The 22,597-nt window shown below is 59.4% G+C and overlaps 1 protein-coding gene across 1 annotated transcript in view; it reads right to left on the bottom strand.

Moving 5' to 3' along the window:
- The window catches only part of NRXN2 (neurexin 2), a 223,678-nt gene extending 201,678 nt beyond the window's left edge, over window positions 1-22,000 (bottom strand). The window contains exons 1-2 of the mRNA XM_044448354.1: window positions 21,286-22,000; window positions 7,850-7,867 (exon numbers count right to left, since the gene is read on the bottom strand). Coding sequence (XP_044304289.1) covers window positions 7,850-7,867; window positions 21,286-22,000 — 733 coding nt within the window. The remainder of the gene's footprint in view (window positions 1-7,849; window positions 7,868-21,285) is intronic.
- Between the last annotated feature and the right edge of the window lie 597 nt (window positions 22,001-22,597).

The raw sequence follows: 22,597 nt of genomic DNA, 5'->3' as shown, positions 1-22,597 counted from the left end.
TCCGTCCCTTGGCGCCCAAAGCCGAAGCTCCCGGGTGGCATCCTATGTAAAGCCCTTAAAATATATTACAAAAATCACATAAACACAAGCACAGCATCACAGAATGTGCACAGAGGGAGATATGAGAACAAGGTTAAACCATCGAGCACAAGAGAAAAGCAAGAGCTGGCCCAAATCTCTTGGTTAGCTGCAGAGAGAGGAGGTGGTCCTGACCTGGCACCGAGGAGGCACTGATGCCGGCACCAGGCGGGGCATGTCAGCGAGGCCGTTCCAGCACGCGGGAGCCACCACTAGAGAGACCCTCGCCCTCCTCGCCGCCTTCCAACCCTCCCTTGGCGGAGCAACCAGGAGATGGTCACCCCAACAGACGGAGAGGTTCATGGCAGGAGGGGTCTTCCGTCAGGCACTGTTTCTAAGGGTGCATTTTGAGGGCAGGTGCTGCTGAACGCACTCGCTCGGGATCCACAGTGACGTGGGCCTCACCTCCAACTCCCCCCCCGCAAGGCCCCACAGCTCAGCCAAGGAGCCCCACTTTTGGGGGCACGTCTGTGGGGGAGTCCCTGCTGCAGGCAAGCCCAAGCAGGGGCACTGCGCTCCCGTTGCGCCCCTGCCCGCTGAGGTTTCTCGCAGGAAGCGCCAGTCTCCGCCCCGAGGAGCAAGCTGGAGCCCGGTGGGGAGAGGCCCCAGGGGAGGGCAGCTGGACGGGGGCACGTGACCGGCACCAAGCGTACCTGCGGGAAGGCGGGCCCCTCGCTGCTTCCGCCACACCCTTCCTCCCCAGCGCTTCTCTGGGGGGTGTCACGGGCCTGCCCAAAGGTAGCTGACCCCTCGCTCGCCCGCTCAATTAATTTGGGAGGCATCTCGAGGCTAAAACCCGCTGGCGCCTGATGCCGGAATGCCGCTGCTGGAGTCGCTCGATCTCTCCAGGTGTCCAGACAACTGTCGAGCGGAGTTTTACTAGCTGAGCGAGGCTGGGTTCGCATGCCTCGAGGATGGGGGCGAGGCACTCAGGCAGGTCCCCCCCCACATCCGTGCCTCTGGCTGGCCCCTCACATGCCTGCACACGTGTGCGGACCTCGTGGGGGAGGAGCGATCCGCCGGCCACCCCCCCCGCGTCCCTCGCCCCCTTCCTGCCATCATCCCCCAAAAGGACGCAAACCGCTTCTACATGCATCTCTCCAAAAAGGAGAAACTCCACGGGGCGGGGGGGCACATGCAAGAAAGCCGAGCGAGTGGACACGCTCCCCCCCGGCCCCCACACCCGCCTCCCCCCTTTCCTTCCCCCTTTGTTCTCATTCCGGGAAGTCACCGCATCAAGAGCAAGTCAAAGTCACAGAAAAAGGCCCCAAATCTTATCTTGCTGCTACAGACGCGGCCGGTTCCTCCCCCCACCCCCCCTCGCTGCGCAGGAGTGCTGGAAGGCACGGGGCCAGCGAGGACGCGGAGAGAAAGCGGTGGCAAAGCACGCAGGCGTTCCCTGCAGGTCCGGCGCCAGGCGGGGGGCATGACCGGGCCCTTGCCGAGGGGCTGGGCCCCAGAAAGGGCCCGCGGACAAGGACCTGGTGCTGCCCCCACCCCACACAGCAAGCGGCTCGATTCCTTCCTGGCCCTCCAGCCCAGGGAAGGGCAGTGGGGAGCGGACTCACCGGCCCGTGCTGGATGGTCCGGGTCCTCTGGCTGCCAACCCGGTGAGGAAGAGGAAGAGGACGAGCGAGGGACGCGGGTTGCAGAACACGAGAGGGCAAAGCGCTGGAGGCAGGCGCTGCCCCACGGCTGCTCAGGGGACAAGGCCGAGGCACAAAACCCGGCCTGGTCCGGGAGACGTGGAGGCACGTTCATGCGTCTCTCCCACTGCTCAGTGGACGTCCTGCTTGCGGTGTGCGAGGCCAGCCTTCCAGGGAAGCAGGGCGGCCAGTCCCACAGGCCAGGGCAGAAGCAAAGGAACCGAGCGAGCAGGAAGGGGTCTGCCAGGCCATCTAGTCTGACCCCTGACTCCAGCTGGCTCTGCTCAGGACATGCCCACCAGGTGGGCGGGAAGCCAAGTGAGCACGGGATGCTCCACAGAGGAGGGGAGCATGTGGGAACGTCCCGGTGCAGAGAACGGGAGAAGGGAGGATTTCTCCTCTTCCCCATAATAATAGAACCCAGAGGCCAGTCCATGAATGAATGCAAGGGCAGGCCGAGGAAGGCACGGCTGAACTGGGGGGCTTCCTTCCCCGAGACGGAGGGGACCGGCCCGCTTCCTGGGGGAGGCCGCCTGGGCACAGCAGCCATCGGCCTCTGGACCCCAGTTGCTGGGGAACGTGGGCAGGAGGGAGAAACGCACAGCAGCAAAGGGTGCTGGGGCGCACGCCCGTGGGGGCAGCATTGCTCCCGGACCCTTCCTCCTCGACCTCGGCTGTGTGTGGGTGTCTTGTAACGGCACCATTTATCAACTGTTCGGTTTCCAAGCCATGCCTTCCTCCACACGAGGGACCCTGTGGGGGATACGTGACCCAAGATTAACATGACGTGAAAAATCAACACAAGAGCACAACCTTTCCCAGTCAGGCCCCCTCCAAGCCGCCGAAGCCGCGGAACCATTTCCAAATGCCCGGGCAAACCGAACCCTCCCTGGCCCGGTGCCGAAAGGATTGCAACGCCAGAGCCGTTTCGCCGGTTCCCGAAGGGGATCTGAAGGCAGGGAGGCACCCCAAGAACCTCGGGGGGGAGCGCAGAGAGGGGGCTCCGGGGGCGGCCTCAATGCCCGCCCGGCCGCGCGGGAACGGCAGCTCTGCTAAGTGCTTCGGGCCACGGCCAGTTAAGGCTTCGTGGGCCAGGCGGACATGCCTCGCCCGCCTGCCAGCCCCACCTGGGCCTCCGGCACATGCTCCGAAGCTCAGCGCACCTGCATCATCTTTTCCAGAGGAAGGTCCTCGGTTTCCAGGGCTGCCACAGAACCGCCCCGGCCGGTGCAATTCCTTCGGGATGCAGAAGGAAGAAGGGAACGAGCGACTACCTGCCCCGACCCAGACACTAACCCTAACCCTGCAAGATGGTGAGCTCAGCTGCACTCCTGCTGAACGTGTGGTGAGGGCTTCAGGAAAGGCACCGATGTTTGCGAATCTGCACCAGGCCATGCGATGCCTCTGGGCCCAGTGTTGTGGGACTGCGCATCCTCCTCGCTGCCGCCCACGCAGGGATGGAGCAACGCTTGCAGTCCAAGGGCAGGTGCGATTTCGGAAAAGCTCTTGCGGGGGGAGAGTTCCGGCGGAGGGTGGGACCGAAGGGTCTGGGCTGGGGGCAAAACACACCAGCATGTTGTGGCTGCAGCTTGATGGACTGGCGGGTTCTTGGCGAGGGACGTCGACGTCAAGATGCCACCGCGAAGACAACATGGGGAGGCGCAAGCGGGAGATAAGCGCCGGTGATGGAGTGCGAGGCGCCGGTTTAATCTCGGGTCCCCTGCTCCAGGCGGCGCAGAGGGCCATTTTTCTTGGAGATGAATGCCGACCGTCTCCTCTGCTCAGAGCAGGGAGAGGCAGGGGGGACCAGGGAGGGCTGAAGCAGGCTGCCTCCCGCTAACCACTAGGGATCACAGCCCTCCTGCAGCAGCAGACACAATCCGGGTGCTCCGCCAGGGCCCACGGCCAAGGCCTGGGGCCAGTCCTGCAACGACGGAGATCCGGGATGCGGAGCCGCTCTGGGCTCGTGGCCGCGCCACCCCTGCCCCGCACCCTGCGGGCTTCCGGGCAAAGCCGTCCCGGAACGGAGTCTGGGCATCGCATGAAGTGGTGGGCGTGCGGCTGTCGCCTGCCCGCCTGCTCCCCAAGCCCGTGGAAGCGCCTGGCTCCCCCCAGCCGCGTGAGGGTCAGATCCGGCCACCAGCACCTGCCCCATCAGGGGGTCGCTGCGGCTGGAGGGCTGCGGAGGCAGCGGGGACGGCACGGGAGGGACTTCTCCACCGTGGTTCCAGGGCCGGGATCTGCTTCTCGGGAGATGAACTCGCCTTTGGGTGCCCACCCAGCTGCTGTCCCCCACATCCATTCGCAGGCGATGACAGTCAGCATGCCTAGTGGTTCGAGTGCCGCGCTGGGATGTGGCTCCTCGCTCCCCACCCGGCTAGGAAGCTCGCGGGGTGACGGTGGGGCAGGCAGGGACTCCCAGACCAGCTGCCCCACAGGGTTGGTGTGACAATACACTGGGTGGGGGAGGATTATACCCCAGGATAGAAATATAATAACAAACGGAGCTGGAGCCTTGCCTGACATTCCCATCATCCCCAGCCTACTTGGGCATTGTGGTTGGGAGAGATGTGGCGGATGCGATGAGATCCTTGGGAATGGGGCACAGGAGGTCCAGCTTCTCCACTCAGCCATGGGGCCCGCACCGAGCTACCTTGCAGGGCTGTGGTGTGGCTACAGTGGAGGCGGGGGCACCGTGCAGGTGGCCTTTGGGGGCTGATATGCTTTGCCCCACCTCTTTCCCCTTTGGATCCACCCCTCTCTGGGAAAGGACAGGACGCAGAGAGCCCCCGGAAAGGGGCTCAGCCATCTGCTGAGCGACTCGGCCTTCTTCGGGGGGCATGCCGGGGCGGCACCCGTCTCTCAGCTCCCTGCCCCTCTTTGGCCCTCATCGAGGTGGTCAAAACCAGACTGCGCATAACGCTTTATTCTTTTCGGCACCAGGCTGAACACTTTTTTATTCTCCCAGTGCTTTAAGATCTGACCGTTCTAATTGGGGTTTTGTCTTAGTTGAATTTTTAGGATGCTGTGTTTTATTTTACAGTTTGCAATGTTCTACCAGCCTGAGACTACAGTAAGGGACAGTAAAGAAAAGTTTTAAATAAATCAATCAAATAAGCATGCAAGAGGCGAGGTGAAAAAGCAGGAGGAGACTGCCAGGGCTGTGCCTTCCTCCACCCCCTGAATGCGCAAAATCCTCTGAGAAGGATGGGGCAACTGAGCGCCCCCCGAGTCGCTTTGCAGCCTGCGCTGGCACAGCTCAGGAACCCCAGTGAAGGCCCCCTTTTCGCTCGGCCTCCCTGAGCCAAGAGACGCCCGTGTGCAGCCGGGAAGGCTGGATGCCCTCCCCACCCACGGCGGAGAAGGGCCAAAGTCGCAGCAAACGTAGGTATCCCAGCCAATCAACTCCAGAAGGTATGAGGAGGACCGCACAGGAATAATTAGCAAGGCAAGTCAGCGCTGCCGCACTTGCTCGTGAGTAAACTGGCAGCGGCATCGATGGCTTCAGTGCTGCTTTTAATTGACACGCCAAAAGGCAGAGAGACACCAGATTAATCAGGCCGCAAGAGCCAAAAGCAAGAAAACCCATCTCTGCACTGTCCATTCCAGGCTTCCCTAACCTTCTGCCCTCCAGATGGTTTGGACTTCAGTGCCCATCAGCCCCAGCCTGTATGCTTGCAGCTGTAGCCGCAAAGATCCAAAAGGCACCAGTTCCTCAAACTGTGCCAGTTTTGCCCCTCTTCATCCATCAAGACGCTTTTGATTTAGTCGCTCTGGGGAGCTGAAGGGTCCTGCAGCATGATGCAAGCCAGTTCAAAACCTGGTGCCCTCCAGACAGCCTGGACTACAACTCCCACCATTCCCAGCCAGCCTGGCTGAGAGCCGCCAGCGATATCTTCAGGCACACTCAGGCAGCCAGCAGCCTTGGACCCATGTGCTGGACCCTTCCGAGCAAATCCATGGCCACTGGCCTTCTCTGGGCGCAAACCCTACCAGGGTGCCCCCCCAATCCCCCCAGAAGAGGGCTCTGCCTGCCCCATTCCCGGGGGATGGCTGCCCCACAGCACCCACCTATCCCAAAGGCCAGCATCACACCCATCCCTCGACCCACCGATCTGCCCAGCCCCAAACGGTCCCGCCAGCAAAGCGAAGCGCCGCTCAGAGAAGTCCGGCCCGACTGGCCGAACGGGCTGCGGGAGGTTTGCACCACAAAGAAAACATTCCAATCAGTGCCAGTTAATTAGTGATTAAAAATAACCGCCTGGTGCACCGTCCTGCATCCCTTGGCACACATGCCAGGCGCTAGGTGTCCAAGGCTCGCCAGCGACAGATGGAGAACGCGCGCTCGGCTTTTGCAGCCAAGAGTGAGTTTGGAGCTGCCCCGCTCCCCCACAGGGTTGTTCCCAGCCGGGAGGCCCCAGGGAGGCCCCAAGACACTCATTCCCAAGGCGCAGCCACGTCCCTTGGCTGGGCTGAACAGTGCCAACTTCACAGAGAGCGGCGCGTGCGTCCCGGCATTTCGGTTTTCCGTACAGCTTTCTAGGGCAGCCCTTTCCAGAGCTTCCCAGCAGCTGTGTGGCGGCTTCCTTGAGCTGGATGAGGTGGTCCGAGGCCCGGCCCACCTGCCCCCCCCCCCGGGGCAGGGCTGCCAGCTGCGTCCCCCGTTCCTGGGCATGACGCAACGCTTCCAGAGGCCCAGCGGACCTGGAAACACACCTGACAGCCAGGAAGAGCACTGCACCGTAGCCGGCAGGTGCGTGGATTCCTCAAAGGTAATCAGAGCAAATAGAGAGAGAGAACCACCTCCTGCAGTTATGGGAAAGCTCTCCCCGCAGCCTCCGAACACCAAGGCGAGGTTCAGGCGGCGTGGAAACCATCACCCAGGATTCGCGTATGGGCTGCTGCTGCTCCGTCCGAACCAGGAGGAGCCGGCAAGGCGTGGTTTGCTCTCTGCAGCCCACAACCCGACTCAGGAAACTGGGCAGGGAAATGAGCTAAAGGGATAAACAAGGAAGCGCTGCGCGCTCGCTTCATATGACAGGTACATGGAAACACAGAAGCAGAGCAAGTCAGAAGGGGCCTCGAGGCCATCCAGTCTGACCCCCGGCTCTAGCCGGCTCCGCTCGCGACATGCGTAGGGTGGGTTTGATAATAGCGAGCCACGGGGATCCTTCCCCTAGTTGAACGGCCAATCTGGCCTGTTTCCTTCCAGCCTGTGGCCAGCCTGGCTCCCCCCTGGAGGCTCAGGGGGACAGGAATCCCTGTGGTTATCTCCAAGGAGCAATCCGAGATAACAGGAGGAATCCATCCTGAGAGGCAGCGCTGCATAGTGGTTAAAGGGCTCGGCTGGGGGAGTGGGTGATCCGGGTTCTAGTCCCCCCCAGCCAAGGAACTCCTGGGGCGACTCCAGGCTGGCCCCTGCTGCCCCACGCACCTACCTCGCAGGGTCGTTGATGTGCGGGTACAAATGGGGCGGAAGCTTGTAAGCCACCCTGGATATAAAAGCAGCGCAACCATATGAAGCCCTCCTGTGGGCGGGTGCTTAGGACCCCCCCCCCACTTCTGCAGAAGGCAACTGGCACACACCACAACCAAAGCTCCCCAGTCTAACTCAGTGCCCGTTCGCAAAATCTGACTTCTTACACACAGCGGGGAAAACTGGAAAGAGTAGCAAAGGGGGGGGGGGCATTTTCCCCTGGAAGTTTAGCACATTTGGCCCTGCCCCCCCCCCAGAAGCAAGAGAGGGGTAGTCTGCAGAGCCTTTTTAACTTTCAGTGAAAGGAAATGCTTGACTTCACAGCACCTAACAAGATGTCCCAGAACATCCCAGAAAAAGCCCCCCCCCCAGAATGCCATGCACACCTTCTCGTTTTCACACACACACACGTACCGCCCCCCAAGCACTGGGCGTCCCGGCATGGCCCCCCTTCCCAAATGCCATGAGCAAAAAGGGAAGGCTTGCTGCCCCACCTCCACACAGCAGAGAGAATCGTGTGGGGCACACGCCGGCCCCACGTGCCTCTGGAACACACAGGAGCTGTCCGGGCCACGGGCCCCGGAGCGCCGCCCCCCCACCCCTTCCCCACAAGCCCCGCGCCCCGTAAAAGAGGCAAAGCGCCACTCACCTTCCATCGTGAGCTCCTCTGCAGGGATGCGGCCCAGAAGCAGGCGGGGAAGGAAGAGAGAGAGAGAAAACGTCAGTTGAGCTGGGACTGGGATCGGGGTCGGGGGTCTGCAGGACGAGCCCGCCCTACAGGGGGCAGAGGGAAAGCGGAGGCGTGACAGGGGGACTGGAGGGAGCGCCTGCGGGACCGAAAAGAGGCGCCGAACCTCCGAATCGGGTGCCCCCCCCTTTTGGACTGCCTCTTCCCTCCATGCCGTTCGCAACGGTGGAAACGGCTCTCCAAAGTCACTGGCGTGAAGAACTTGATGCTAGAAGGGGTGGACTTTGGGGGGACGGGAGCCACACCCCTTTGGCATTGGCCCCACCCCTCCCATGTGCCCCACCCACTCCTGGAGTGCAGCCCCGGAAAGCCCCCCCCCCACTCGGCCCGGCACCCACCCAGTGCGCCCTGCCCCCGGAGCCTGGGGGACCCCGGGATCCCCGAGGAGGCGGCAGCACATGCCCCCCCGGGGGCCCTGCCGGCCCCGCGTGATCCTTCGCCCTTCGATGGGCTGCCAGGGCCCGTCAGCGTCGCTGGAGGCGCCCAGCGTGGGTGCGGATCCGAAGGCACGGCTGGCCGGCCTGGTCTTAGCTGTGCGCTACTTCGTCTGCCCGACGCTCCACCAACGCACAGCCTTCGCTGCTTGGGGTTCGCACAGTGCCCTGGATTTTATTTTATTTTATTTTTTTCCGGGGGGTGCTGGTGACACAGGTTAGTTTTGGAAGGTGACTGCAGGGCCCCACCTCCCAGCTGGCGGATATACTTGCCACACTTTAAGATTTGTATGGCCCTTTGACCACCCTTCGGGTGCAGCTGCTGCGCTGGCACTTAACTTGGCAACACACGTTCCACATCGATGCAGCCTCTTTCGTGAGCACCAAGCACCCTCTCCCAACCACGTGTCCTGAGGACTCCGACACCCAGCATGCCCCAGGCAGCAGGAAAGGAGCACCACTTTGGGCACAGACTGGGCTAAGAGCACTGTGGAGCATGTACAGAATGCCTCTGTTTCACTGCCCCCTAACCACACCAAACAGTCTGACCTTTCTTGGAAATGAAACGGGCCAAAGTACCAAGGAATCCTCGAAGCAGAGACATTTCCAATTTGCATTTCTGGGTGATTAATGGCTCAATCCGTCTAATTTATTGGTTTGTGCTCTCAGGCGAACACTATTCATATTTTAAATCCTTCGTATGATCCTCCTTTGGAACCCTTTGCAAATGGCCCCCAAGTGAGGAAAGGAGAAGGAGCACGGACTCTGGAGAAGGGACGGCCGCGCGAGGCAGGGAGAGCGGCCAGGAAGCACCGCCTCCCGCACCCGACACAAGAAGAAACTCGGGTTCTGGATCTCCTCCTGCCCGGGAGGGCGGTTTCAGGCTGCAAACAGTGCCAGGGCTGGCGCTTGGCAGGAGCGCAGGATACGGCCTCATGCACCGTCAGGCGGTTTGCCTGCATTTATAACCTGCATTTCTACCAAAAGAACTCGGGAACATCTGCGAGGGAGCGTAGGAAGGTGCCCAAGTCAACCATTGGACCCTGCAGTCCAGCCTTGCCATTTGTGACCAACAGAACCGGGTTCGGACAACACAGTAGCCCACACTTTAGGGTGGGTTGTCCTTGGCCCAGTAGTGGCCATCGAAACTGGGGTTATCGTGCTTGTCTGAACGCAGCCATGATAGCAAGCCAGGGTTGGTTAACCACAAGCAACCCAGCAAAGAGATCCCACGTTTCCTTGTCGGACTGGGAACTGTGGGTTGTTTGTGGGTAATTGCCCACATGGCTGGGTTCAGACAGCTCAGCAGCCCGTCATTTCAGCCAGTGCCACCCGGAGTTTAAGAACAACCCACCATGTTAGCCTGACTCCAGCCGGAGGCTTCCCGGTTTCCCCGAGAAGTGTCGGAAATCGAAACCTGGATGCTCTGCTCAGCTCTGCCTTCCCCCCACGGTGGACTTCCTACACTCGTTTCTTTATTCTGGGAATTTATACCTGGAGACCTTCAAATAGATTCCCTGGCCAGCTTACAGTATTAAATCAAAGTACAAGAAGAAAACCGTTTAAACACATACAGATACGGCAACTGAAAAGCAGCAGGTTCTGAAATTGGGGCGAACAAAGGGAAACTGAAGCATAAAAACCTCACACCGACAAAATCAGGTTAGGTTTAAAGGATGGGGAATATACAGAAGTCTTTACCCTGACATCACAGCGAGGTTTCCTAGGGTGGCCTTGCCTGAATCAGGCCCTTCAGCTTCTGGACAGCAACCCCAGAACCCCTGATCCAGCTGAGTGCTCCAGCAAGAGCATTCCCAACACACAAAGACAAACAGACACAAAGACACAATCAGAGGCACAAAGACACAAACACAGACAAAAACAAACAAACAGGGCGAAACTTGAGTGCAGCAAGGGCGAATGTACTGTGCAGCAAGGGCCATTGCCTCGGATCGTGTCGGTACCAGGACTGGCCATCCCTGTTCCAGCCAGAACGTCAAGCAGGACCCGGAAGCTCAGCTGGGCAATGTACCCTGGCGAGAGGAGCAAAGCACCTGGCTCCAGTCGGGGTTCCAGCAGCTGTTTCTGGACCCATTTCCATCTCTGATCCACCCTCAAAAGGCCACTCCATGTATCACACAGCCCCAAATCATAATTATACAGCGAGGTCGGGTGACCTCCCCAGAGCCGTGCCAGCACACGGATCCCTGAGGCTCAGGCAGAGCTTTTGCAATGACATCCTTGTTTCTGGGCGCTTTTTTCCCTGCGACCATCACCAACCCTTAATGCTGCGATTTGTTGGGGGTTTTTTGTTTTGTTTTACGACTGGATTCTTTAATATTTTATGCTTTATATGCGAGCTGCTCAGAGAACATCATTATTGGGCATGGTACGCCAATCTCTGAAAGTAAAAATAACAACAGACCGAGAGCTTAGCATTTTAGAAACTCGGAATCCGCTTCAGACACAGAGCCTGCAGTTAAAGACTCACGGCACAATCCTGTGTGCTTGTGGGCTGCATCCTATGTGACTTACTGCTCAGGATGTATGAAAAATTCTATTCCACTTGGCCAGTCGCCCCAAAATGCCACATTCACAACTCCAAACTCGAATGTGAGGAGGAGCGCATGCTCCCTGGACGCGTTTGCAAATTCCTGAACTTGCGTTCGAGCCTGCGAAATGCACGCATTAAAAATGCAGTTCAGTATTCATCTATTAATGCTTTGCTTGGGAAAAACCACACACAGTGGTGTACCTTTCAGCGATGGCATTCTTGGGCTTTCGTTAACGGGGGGAGCGCACCAAGAGGGAGCATTTTGGCTCCTGAGTGGTACAGGGATGGAATAAATAAATGCCCACTTTCTCCATTCAAAAACCTGGGAAAAGAGGGTACGTGAGAGAAAGGGAGGCCGCCGAATCAGTCTGCAGAGACCGGAGAATGTTCCTGAGCTCAGGCACCCCTTGTCCTTGGCTCTGGGCTTAGTCCTAGCTAAGCGAGTGTGAGGTTTCTGTGCGTCCCTCCAAGCCAGCTCCGATCTCGCAGCCACTGGCCGTCTGCACGGGAACACCGGAAAATGGAAAGTTGTTTTCTACGGCACAAGCCCCCGATCCCTCCAGCTTCATTTAGGGCAAATGTCTGTGTTGCAACCCCAGCACTGCCCAGGGCTCTCCAGGATGGTGCCCAGTTCTTGCCTGCTGAAGTAACAGGGAATGCACAGCCAGTGCGGCTTCGGACAGGCGGCCCGACTCGATCCGGGCACCATTTTGTGGAAAGGCCCTTTCTCCGACCAAAGCCTCTTCTCCAGCCGCGATTTCAGTTCCCGGTGCCGAGATCTCTTGAGTGGCAGGGAAATGATTCTGAAGCCGACAAAGGGAGCTCGGGAGGCAACGGAGGTGGCACAGGGAGAGAATGCGCGTCACACGGGTGACCAAATCGAACCAAACCATCAGGCGCAATTATGCGCAAGCATGGCGCTCCGCACAGCGACCGAGGAGGAGGAGGGATGATACGGCATTTCAGAGCTTCCCGCATCCATGTGGATCCCCCACGCCCCAGAAAGAAAGTTGGTGGCCTGGCTGCATCTGGGCCATGGGGAGCAGCCAGATGAGAGAAGGGGGTGGGCAGGATGCGGCCTCTTCCAGCTCAGGGCCGTCCCAGGAAGCTCACAGGCGGACGACTCAGGAGAGCCAAGAGGAAGGGCAGCGCAGGCAGAACCCGTGCAGTTCAGCTCCGCAAGGTGCACCGACGGCCACCGACTGGGAAGGCGTTTGCAAGGGGGTCCCTGGAGGTGAAGGCTATCCACGGCGCTAATCCTCATGGCTGCAGGCTCCCTCCAGGACAGAGGCAGCCTGCCCACAGGCACCAGCCGCTGGGGAACAGGGCTGGAGGGGTGCCGTCGCCCCCTGCACACACAGAATGCCGGACAGGTGGGCCCTCCTCTGGCACTCTGCACATGGCACGTTCCCATGTGCAGAGTGCAGGCTGAGCGCGTGCCAACCGCAGGGGCGCTCCGGAACTCGGCCTCCTCCATCCCTTCTCCTCTAGATAAAATTGTAGACGTGGCTTCCGGCACAGTCAGAGCCTCGCACCCGGCCCAGGGGCGTCTCCCCCGGCCACACCTGGCTCTCGAGGATGCGCAAGAGGCGGGAGCGCGCTCCGGAGACGCTCCGCAGGGGGAGCGGGGCAGGCAGATGCCGCTCTGCCTCTTTTGGCATGGCGCTTGGCTGCCGACCTTGGGCTGTCCTTGCAGGGAGCGCGAGCCCGGCTGGGCCCGGAGCCCGCGTGGCGAGGGAAGCGAGCGGCTCGGCGAAGGGGAGGCGCTGCGCCCGTCACGGGGACAGTGGCTAATGGGAGCGGGCAGGTGGACGGCGCCGAGGCCTCGCCGTGGGGACGGCGGGGTGGGGGGCGCTGGAGAGAGGGAGCGCGACAGAGGAATGCAGCGGCAGGAACGGGGCCTCGGGAGGCGGCCTCTGCGGAAACAGAGACAGGAGACAAAGCTGTGCAACGGCTGGCCGATGAACCAAAATGCGAGCAAACGCTCGGGAAGCAAGAGGGAGGGAGTCCGGCAGGCGCAAAGCCGCTTCTGCTCCAAGATACTTCAGCAGAAGGACAAAGGGCAGGGGTTCCTTCATCCCGCTTAGAGATCGCCATTCCTCTTCCGCACAGAGACCCCTTTCATCCTCACAACGATCCTGCGAGGTGGGCTCGTGGGGCAAGAGAATGGCTGGCCCAAGGTCACCAGCACGAACTGCAAGGCCCATCGGGGATTCAAGCGTGAGTCTTCCAGAAGCACCCAGACTAGCAGCCACCAAGTGTCCTCCTCTCCACGTTTCTATCCGAGGGGTGCAGGATCGGGGCCAGCGTGGTGCAGCGTTGAGCGTTCCCAACTGGGACTCGGGGGACACACACTCACACCCACGCTTGGCCGTGAAACTCTGGGCAGCTTTGCACCCGCTGTGGATCTCAGACTAGCCTACACTGCAGGGTTGTGGCGAGGCAGGAGGAGTCGGGGAAAACGGTGGCCTCTCGCGTCTCGGAAGCTGAAGGCCCCACCGAGGAAGGCTGCGTGCGCAGATGTGCCCAGAGACCGCCGGCTGCAGCACAGGCCGAGCGCCACCGGACAAAGTGGTGCGTCGGGACAGACGTTCCCCCCAGACAGACCGCCAGTCCCTTCTGCAAGCTCATCGCGCTGCAACGTGGCCCCGGAGGCCGCTGCTCTTCCGGGTGGGCACGTCAACAGATCTGGCAGGCAGAATGAGCCCCGGGGGGTGCACGGTGCGGGCGCTGGCCGAGAGCTCCCCCGTGCCAGCAAAGCAGCTCTCCCAGCTGCTGCGATCTGGGAGAGGAGCGTTTTGGCTTGGCTCGCACGGTGGGTCGGTCGGTGCAAAGACGGCAGTGTGATGACGACACCTCCACAGGCTACGAAAGGTGGCGCTGGCCTGTTTTTCCAGCAGGAAGGGGAAAGGGTTTGGGTGGAATTGTGCCAGCTTGGAAATCTCCACACCTCCTGAGCAAGAGGCTTCCAAAACACAGGCCTTGGGGGGAAGGAAATAGGAGAGGGGAGCAGTCTGACCTGATGGGAATGCCGAGGTGTCGCCTTGTTCACCATCCCGAAACTGAAGGGGAGGGAACACAGCAGCCATTCAAATGGGTCTCTGCAAGGAATCCAGCAATCTCCTAAGCCTGTGCATTTTTTTGATATTTTGGTAGATGCGTTATTATCAATTTCCACCATTAATGTGGATTTTGGAATTTTTCTGGGGGTCAACACCCCCTCCAAGGTGCCAGTCCTTATTGTTCCTTGTATTATTGCCTGACTCTTCCTCCAGGGCGCTTAAGGCTGCGTGCGCTTCTCCCTGCCCTCTGTACGCACACTAGCCCTCTGAGGTAGGCCAGGCTGAGAGCGTGTGCTTGGCCCACCAGGCACCTCATTCCTCGCCGGTCCCTTTCCCCTCACGGTCTCCAAGGGTGCAGCTCACCGGTCCCTTGCGGCCACCAGAATTCCTGCACCTCCTGAAGTTTATTTTTGCCTGTAAGTTGCTTTACTGTTCTTGGAGGCTATCATGCGGACGTTCTGCCTCGAGCACCCTCTGTATTCGGGGCCCGAAGAATGGAGTTTTGGTCGGCATCCCACTTCTCTGCACATTGATTTTTGGGCAAGACACTTCTCCGTGGGCCTGACCAGGTGTCCTCCTTGGAAGTGGGTGTGAGTGGCTGGATTTACCCCCCACGGTGGCCGTTTGGGGGCAGGGTCACAACCCCTGAGGCAGCTGGAAGCTGCTTTGGATTCCCTGGGAGATGGAATAAAACTGTAATAAAATATGAAATGTCGAAGTAAACCTCCAGCTTGAGGTTTTGCTTGCAAGATGTGGGAGCTGTGCCTTGCAGGGCAAGAAAACATGCCACCTCCACCTCTTCTGAAATACTACACCACCCATGAGCCACCAGGCCAAATCACGTGCCCGAAATTACACACAGTGCCCTGCTGGGGGTTCCATAACTTTCTTGCTTATGCTTTTCATCGGGCAAACATCTCGTTTTATTTCTCTTGCAATATTTCTGTCCTGCTCATCTGTCCCTAGTGGGACTTTCCAGGTGGGGAGGAACAGTTATTTAAAACAGAGCAAATGAATAAAGTAGCCTTAAAAAACAGGCACACAGATAATAAAACGCAAAAACAGAGAGCAAAACGAGCTGCGGTAGGGTGCCAGAGGAAGAGCCCCAGGCGGAGGAATCCCGGGTTACTTCAAGGACTGCCCCAACCAAACGCCGCTCTTCATGCTCACCCCAGAAGAGAACAGCAGCCCCGGGTTAGAAGGGCATCCCGGGGGCTCAGAGCCCCCCACGGCTCCAGAAACACCACCTTTTGGGTGCCAGGCCACGCTGGGGCAGGGGCTTCTGGGAATTGAAGTCCAAGGGGGCTGGTGGTGGGCCTTCACTCCGCCCTTGCTTTCAGCGCCCGGATTTGGCCTGCATCTTGGGGAGGAGGCAAAGCGCCATCTCCGTCTCCTTGCCAAAGTCTCGGGGATCGCCTGGGTCCCCTGCTGCCGTGCGGTGCTGACAGTACCGGGCCACGTGGACCCAGAGTCCGCGGCAGCGTCGGATATTAAATGTATGTTTTGCCATTCCTGCTCCACCCAGATTGTTAACAGCCTTAGACAGGAAGAAAGCACAGTGATCTGACGGGGTCACCCAGGCTGGGTGCACCCAGTGAAAAAAACATGTCCCCCAAAGCTGGAGCCGGGGCCCCCCAACCCCAGGGCGCCGGGGTTTCAGCCGCAACTTGAAAGGCGCTGAGCAGGCAGTGCCAAGTCCATCCGCAAAGAGATCAGCACCATGGAGAGCTCCTTGTGCGCAGGCTCCCGGCCCCAGGCCAGGGATGTGCCAGCACCTCTACGCATGTGCCGAGTGCTTTTCCTCATGGGAGAAGAACCGCCAACAACTCTGGGCATGATGCGAGACCCCTGGGTTCCTTTCCTACAGGAAAAGGCAGCCCCGATTCCAAGCGGGATGGCCACTGCTGTCGGGCTGACCGCTCAGGGCAAAAATTAACCGCAAAGACACGAAAAGCAATCATTTTGTCCTCACTCGCCAAGGCCGGAACGCATGGCCCACGCCCTGCATGCCTCTCAGCCTGATTCCAGGAGCCGGTTTCAGCCACAATACCCAAGGAAAGCTGCTGTGCCCAGAGAGAATCATCCCCAGCAGGGACCCTCCTGACTCCCACCGTGGAGAGGGGCTCGGTTAATGGCCACACGGAGCAGGGCCTTCTCCATGGTGGCCCCCAACTCTGGAACTGCTCCTCACTGCGTCCTACCCGCCATACCAGCTTAAGGCCACCTTCCAGGCTGAGGCTTCAAACAGCATCAGCCGCGTTGCATTCCCTGTTCTCAGCTGCCCAAGTCATTTATAGTCGGCTTTTTCAACTTCTGCCGTGCATAGTTATGATGTTTGATTGTTATCTGTATTTTAGCCGGGGTTTATTTCCTCTTCGGAATCACTGTAAACCATCCAGAAAGACTCGCGATGGCATAAATCTGCCTGAACGATATTCTTCCTGCTTGTACACAGCCTACGGAACAAGCCCTCCACCAGGTCCAGCATCTTTGGGCCTCTGCCAGGGGCCCTCACCCCGGCAGGGGCCCACAGACCAGAGGGCCAGGGCCTGTTCCTGCCCCCCCCCCTCGCTAAGGAGCCCCCCCTCTACAAGATACCAGCCACGTTTTGCTTGAAATCCGCCTGCTGCCCAGGCCGGAGTTTCCACAGCAACGGGCTGCCCGCCATCCTGTCCCCCTGGACGGAGGGGTCACCACTGACCGCCGGAGAGCCCACGGCATCTGGCCCCATCCGTGCGTTGCCACCGGGTGAGCGTTGCACTCCGGAGCGGAGCAAGCAGCGTCCAGAGCGAGCGAGCGAGCTGCCTCGTGTGAGGCAAGGGGTGTGTTTTGGCAGGGATTATGCAAACCCACCCATCGCTCGCACGTTCCTAAAATTGCTGCCGGCAGCCCCAGTAAAATGCAGGGAAGAAACGGACGGTGGGAAGGGCCCGGTGGGCGACCCGCCAAGTTCAAGAGAAGCTATGCACAGTATTTTGCGGCCCCAAAGCTGTAAACAGGAAGGACCAAGGATGCCAGCCAGCCAGTCCCCAAGATGCTTCGTGGCCTGAGCCAAACACCACAATTACATTTCTGTATCTTGATCTTTATTTCTATTCTGCCTGTTCCCAGGGGAAGAAGGGCTCTGCCCACCCATTTTTGCCACAGGTTCTTCCCAGGCCCCGTGCAGGATGCTGGCGTTGCGCTCCAAATTCCTTCAGCGCTTGGGCAATACAGTTTCTAGACACCTCCCTCTTCCAAATCGTCCTGGCCGTGCCTGGAGTTAAATGCCCCCTCGCCACACACAGACACGCTTGCGCACCGGGCTGCCACAGACCCTTTGGTGGTGGCCCCGGCTTTGTGCAATGGCCTCCCGGGAAGATCCACTCGCACCTCCTTCTCTGGCTTTCCAGGCGGCGTCCTTCCTATTCTCTCCACCGGCACAGCTGCCTGCTTGCCTCTTAATTTATCCCGTGCTGCAGTTTAACTACATCTTCCCCATGTTTTCGGCTGCTCAATTATTTATCGTTTTTAAATGCTCGAGTTTTGTTGCTGCTTTTCGGAAAGTGCCAGTTAACTGGTTTCATCATGGGTTTGAGTTTCGTTTTCCTTCAGTGCGTTGCCCCGAGAGCACCAGCCATGGGGAAATTCAGAAGCGGAAGAAATGGAGAGAGGAACGGGGAAGGGGCGGTGGCAGACTCTGCCTTCAACGCAGATGCTTGGAAAGCATCTAGTGAAATGGAAATGGGGCCAAGGGACAACAATGCCGGGCTTTTCCTGCTTAAAGAACCTTGGAAGGCCTGAAACGCTGCCCGGAAACCCCTTTGCGACCTTTCGGGATGGGGGCACTTCCTGACCACGGAAAACCACGGAAAAGGTGGGTGGTTGAGGGAAAGGTGGGCAGCCGGATTCAGACCCCAGGAGGCCGGACTGGAGCCCACTCTCCACACTGCCTGACGCTCCTGCACAATGGCCCACCCTCTCACAGGCCTGGTAGTGCCGTGCAGCGGTCAAAGCTTCGGGTTGAGACTGGGAGCCGGAGAGAGGACTTCCGCCATCAGCTGCCCTGTGGGAATTCTTCTTATTATTACTTACTGCATTTCTATTTGGCCCTGCAGCTGAAGCTCTCACGGAGGTTTACACAAACATAGTTCTTAATTATTATTATTAAATAATAATTGAATTATTAATTTTCCAAACACTGCTTCTGTTTGTCTTCTCTGAGGGAGAAAAGGGGCAAAGGTGGCACACAAGGGTCAATATAATTCTATCGCCGCCTTCTTCCAAGGAAGCTGAAGGGTTTACAAAGTTCTCCTCTCCTCCACGTTATCCTCCCAACAACCACCCTGCAAGGTAGGCTAGCCTGAGAGTCCACGACTGGCCCAAAGCCACCCAGCAACCCTCATGGCTGAGCGGGGACCAGAACATGGATGCCAGAACTCCCATTAAAATGCTCTAACTGCTGGACAATACTATCTCTCATGCCAGCAACGCCAGCATATTTTCCTTCAAGTTTTCCCTGCCAGGCTATAAGCCGTCAGACAGGCATTCGCCCCTCTTGAATGGGGCAAAAGACAACCCCAACTGGGAAGCCCCTAGGCCTTTTAGCAGTGCTTGGGGGCGGGGGAATGGTTGGCCTTGGGCTGCATACCCCAGATGTATTCCACTTATTTTGACACTGCCGGTCAGCTGCACAAAACCCAGCAAGTCTGCTCTGCCGTCGTGGGAATAATAAAGTCCCAAGAAAATGTATCTGCAAATTAAAGTGGGGACGGGAGCATCGCTCTGCACACAGGGCAGAATCCCGGCAAGTAATTCCCCCGTCCCCCTCAGCAATTGCCAGCTGCCCCCGTGCTGCTGAGGCCGGGAAGCCAGTCCTGGATCCTGGGTAGGGTCTCGGGGCCTCTCTCTCTCTGGGAATGGTGGGGCGGACGTTGCCCTTCCCAGGGTCTCCCGTCCCCTCCCAGGCCAGCTTCCCCGGCACCAGCTGCCACGGCCTGAACTGGATCTTCCCCAGTGCAGCCGATGCGCCATAAAGACGGAAGCCGCGGCTAAATCAATCGCAGGGAGTCGGGGGCCACTGCCTTTGACCCTGCACGATGTCTGCTTCCTGGGCCCGGGCTGACTCCTAGGGACACTTCTCGGATGCCGCATTCTCCACAGCACAGGGGGGTGCTGAGAACCGGGGGTGGGGCAGTCTGTTAGCAACCCATGTTGCACCGGTGTCTGTTTTTGGGAAGGGGTGGGGAGAGAATCCGGCAGTTCTGGGGGTCCCTGGGCACCGAGGTGAGGTTCAAACCAGGTTTGTCTGCAAAGCCAGGAATACAGAGGAACAGATGCTGGCTTCTTCTGTTTGCATGATGAGAAGAAAGCGATTACTTTCAGCAACAGGAAGCGATGAACTGAGCTTAGATGTGGAGCTCAGAAAGTCACTCCAGCTTTGCAGATCTTCCTAGCCTGTGGACACCCCATTTTTCCAGGGACCCCCAGCAGTTTTACCTGGCCACTGTGGGCACGGATATTCTCCAGGCAGTGCCACAAGCGACACCGAAAGACCTGCCCTTTAAATACCCCGGAACAAGGGGAACACTCTCCCCACCGCATGTTCCAGGACTCACCGCTCTCACCCCAAAATCTTCCCCTGCATGGTATTTAGCAAAGCAATAACCTCTCCCACTGGGGCAGCTTTTTTACAGCCCAGGCCGAGCTGCCAATTCAGGGAAGAAGGTATTTTTCGCAGATTGTTTGCACAAGACGTTCCAGAGTTTGGCCCCCTGTGAAAGGCACCCCTCCGCCGACCAAATCATTATTTCTAAATCAATTTCTGCTTCGCTTTTCTGTTTTTTTTTTGGTGCATTTGCACTCTACCCTTCCTCCAAGGAGCACAAGGCAGCTTCTGCGACACTCTGTCTCAACACTTTATCTTCACAACGACCCTGCAAGGTAGGCTAGGCTGAAAGGCAGCCATTGGCCTCAGATCACCCAGGGGGCTCCGCGGCCTAGAGACCAGAGCCTTGCCAGCCCAACACTACAAGTTCCAGCACTCCCGAGCAAGCACCCTGGGAGTTGCAGGACTTTTTTTCCGATCCAAACATGAGGGGGCCAAGACAGAAATCAGAGCCACCCTTCAAGCCAGCTGGACTTTTAAAAGCCATCGGCTCATACAACCTTCTTCGTCCTTGCAGCATCCCGGCATGGTAGGCCCAGATCACATGAGGCAGGGGAAATCTATCTGGGGCCCAGATGGCCTCTGCCCCACGGTTTCTCCTCTGGCTGGACTGATTGCTAGGATCGCTTTGAGCACGCAACATCTTTCCCAATGTGCCAGGAGCTGCATACCATGGGGAGGAGGTGCCTTACTGCCTACAGATGAAAAACTGGGGAAGAATTCGTAGTGGGAATGCTCAGCTCGCTTGGGTAATATCCTGCCTCCAAGGAAAGTATGCTCAGCAATAAAGCCCAATGTTTGAAAACAAAAACTTGGCTCACACCAGCACAGAACCAGTACAAAGACACACGATTCCAAAACACAATAGTACAAAGACATTTTAAAAAGCACCCAAACAAAAATGCTTTTGCTATGGGGTGACCTAGAAATGAAATAAGCAAAGCTAGCAATCTAGTGCATGGCTCGAATGAAAAGATCCCCTCCTGCCAGCAACAAACGAGACAGCCAACCTGGCCTCCTTCCGCAGGGAGTTCCAAAATTTAGGAGCAGCAAAGAAATCTTTGCATAAATTTATGCTTCTTAATTTATGCTCTACTATCTCTGTGAAGCTCCTGTAGCCTCAGGAAACCCCTGTTTGCAAAAGAGGGTGCAAAGACAGGGAAGGGGGGGCATGTGATGTCAGGAATAAGCCTCAGGTTGGGAGGGGCACCGGGGGGGAGCACAGGTGGGCCAAAAGCCAACTCATCCAGCGGGACCGGACGCACTCACATCCCCAGGGCCCCCATGCCTTGACGGGGCAAGCGACCACGTGCCCTACCAGAGATCTGGGGCTGCGTATGAAAGAGGCGGGGCTCCATCCTAGCAGGCTCTCTCTCAACACTGCCCCCACTAGGAGCAACCCCAAAAAGACCCTGCTTCGCGACGCCGCCCCAACAGCCCCGACAGCCAAGGAGGTGAGGGAGTCCTGGCGGGCAGGGGGGCCTTTCAGCTGGTCCAAAGCCTTAGGGGCGAGTTAAGTCACTGCAGCGGGTCCAATCGGGCCTAGAAACTGCCTGCTCTGCCAAGGGCCCCGGCCGGGAGCAGCTGAAGGCGCTGCACGGGGCCAGAGGGCAACCCGCGGGACGCCGCCGGGCTCTTACCTTCGCTGCAGAACTTGCCCTGGAAGCCGGTGAGGCTGCAGTCGCAATAGACCTCGCTGTTCACCACGGAGCAGGTGCCGCCGTTGACGCAGGGGTTCTGCTTGGAGCAGAGGTACTCCGTGTCGCTGCGGATGCCCTGGCTGCCCAGCAGGGCGGGGGGCGTGTCGCCCACCTTGAGGTTGGCCACGACCCCCCGGAAGGGCATCTCGTACTTGACGTTGCTGAGGGTGAGGGCGGAGAGGCGGACGTCGGGCGGGATGCCGCCCACGAAGAGGTCGCTCTCCACCGCCATGTCGCGGCGCTTGGACTTGACCTCGGCCGTGCGGGCCTCGCCGTCCACCACCAGCATGGTCTCGCGGAAGTTGCGCGTCAGCAGCACCATGTGCCAGCGGTCGTCGTTGACGGGCGTCTCCAGGTGGATGCTGGCCGGCTCGGCGCACGAGATGGTGAAGCGCAGCCGGAAGCGGCCCTCCAGGAGCAGCAGCTCCAGGAAGTCACAGTCCCCGCCGTCGTCCAGGTACAGCACCAGGGCCCGCGACACGTTGGTCTTGAGGCTGAAGCTCAGCTCCCCCGTGGAGCCGGCCTCCCAGCGGGCGTAGCGGGCCCACTGGCCCGGCGCGCCCCCGAACTCCAGCGCCGCCCCGCCGGCCCCCGGGCCCAGCGCCGAGGCCAGCAGCAGCGCCAGGGGGAGCAGGAGGTCGCCCCGCTTCGCCATGCCGTCCGCCCGACTCTCCGTGAGGCCAAGGACGCCCCTGCGAGGCCCCCCTCAGAGCCGCATGAGGCAGGAGGCCGGGCCTGCGCAGGGGCCGGGGAAGGGGCGAGGCAGTCCCGGCTCCGGAGGGGTCTTCTGCCGAGGTGAGGGAGGGCCGGTGCCGACAGCCACGCGCCCTGCGGCCGGACGGTGCCGCGCTCCCCGGGCCTCCCCGAGAGCCGAGGCGCCAGCCAAGCGGCGGCTTAAAGCATCCTGGGCCACCGCGGGCCGAGCCGAGCGAGTCGAGCTTCTCCAGGTGGCGCTCCCACGGGCCGACGATCCCTCTGGAGCCGCGGGGAGGTCCCGCTGGCCGTTCGAGTCCGGTTCACGGTCAGTCTGGAGTGTGCATCGCCACAGGATCCGGCCTGGGAAGGGGGGGGAGCAGGAAGAGAAAAGGACAGACGGTCAGCCCTCGGTGCCGAAAACCCAGATCTCGGAGACGAGTGCTGCTTCCGTGAAACCGCCTGACGCAAGAACGACCCCCAGACTCGGCCCCCACCTCCGGCCAGGGCAGGGGTTGGGGATCTGTGCCCCCCCGACACGGCAGGACTGCAGCCACCA

Source organism: Varanus komodoensis, unplaced genomic scaffold (assembly GCF_004798865.1).
Source record: "Varanus komodoensis strain SLA01 unplaced genomic scaffold, ASM479886v1 scaffold55, whole genome shotgun sequence".
In the NCBI taxonomy this organism is placed as follows: Eukaryota; Metazoa; Chordata; class Lepidosauria; order Squamata; family Varanidae; genus Varanus; species Varanus komodoensis.
This window is presented reverse-complemented; position numbering and strand designations above follow the sequence as displayed.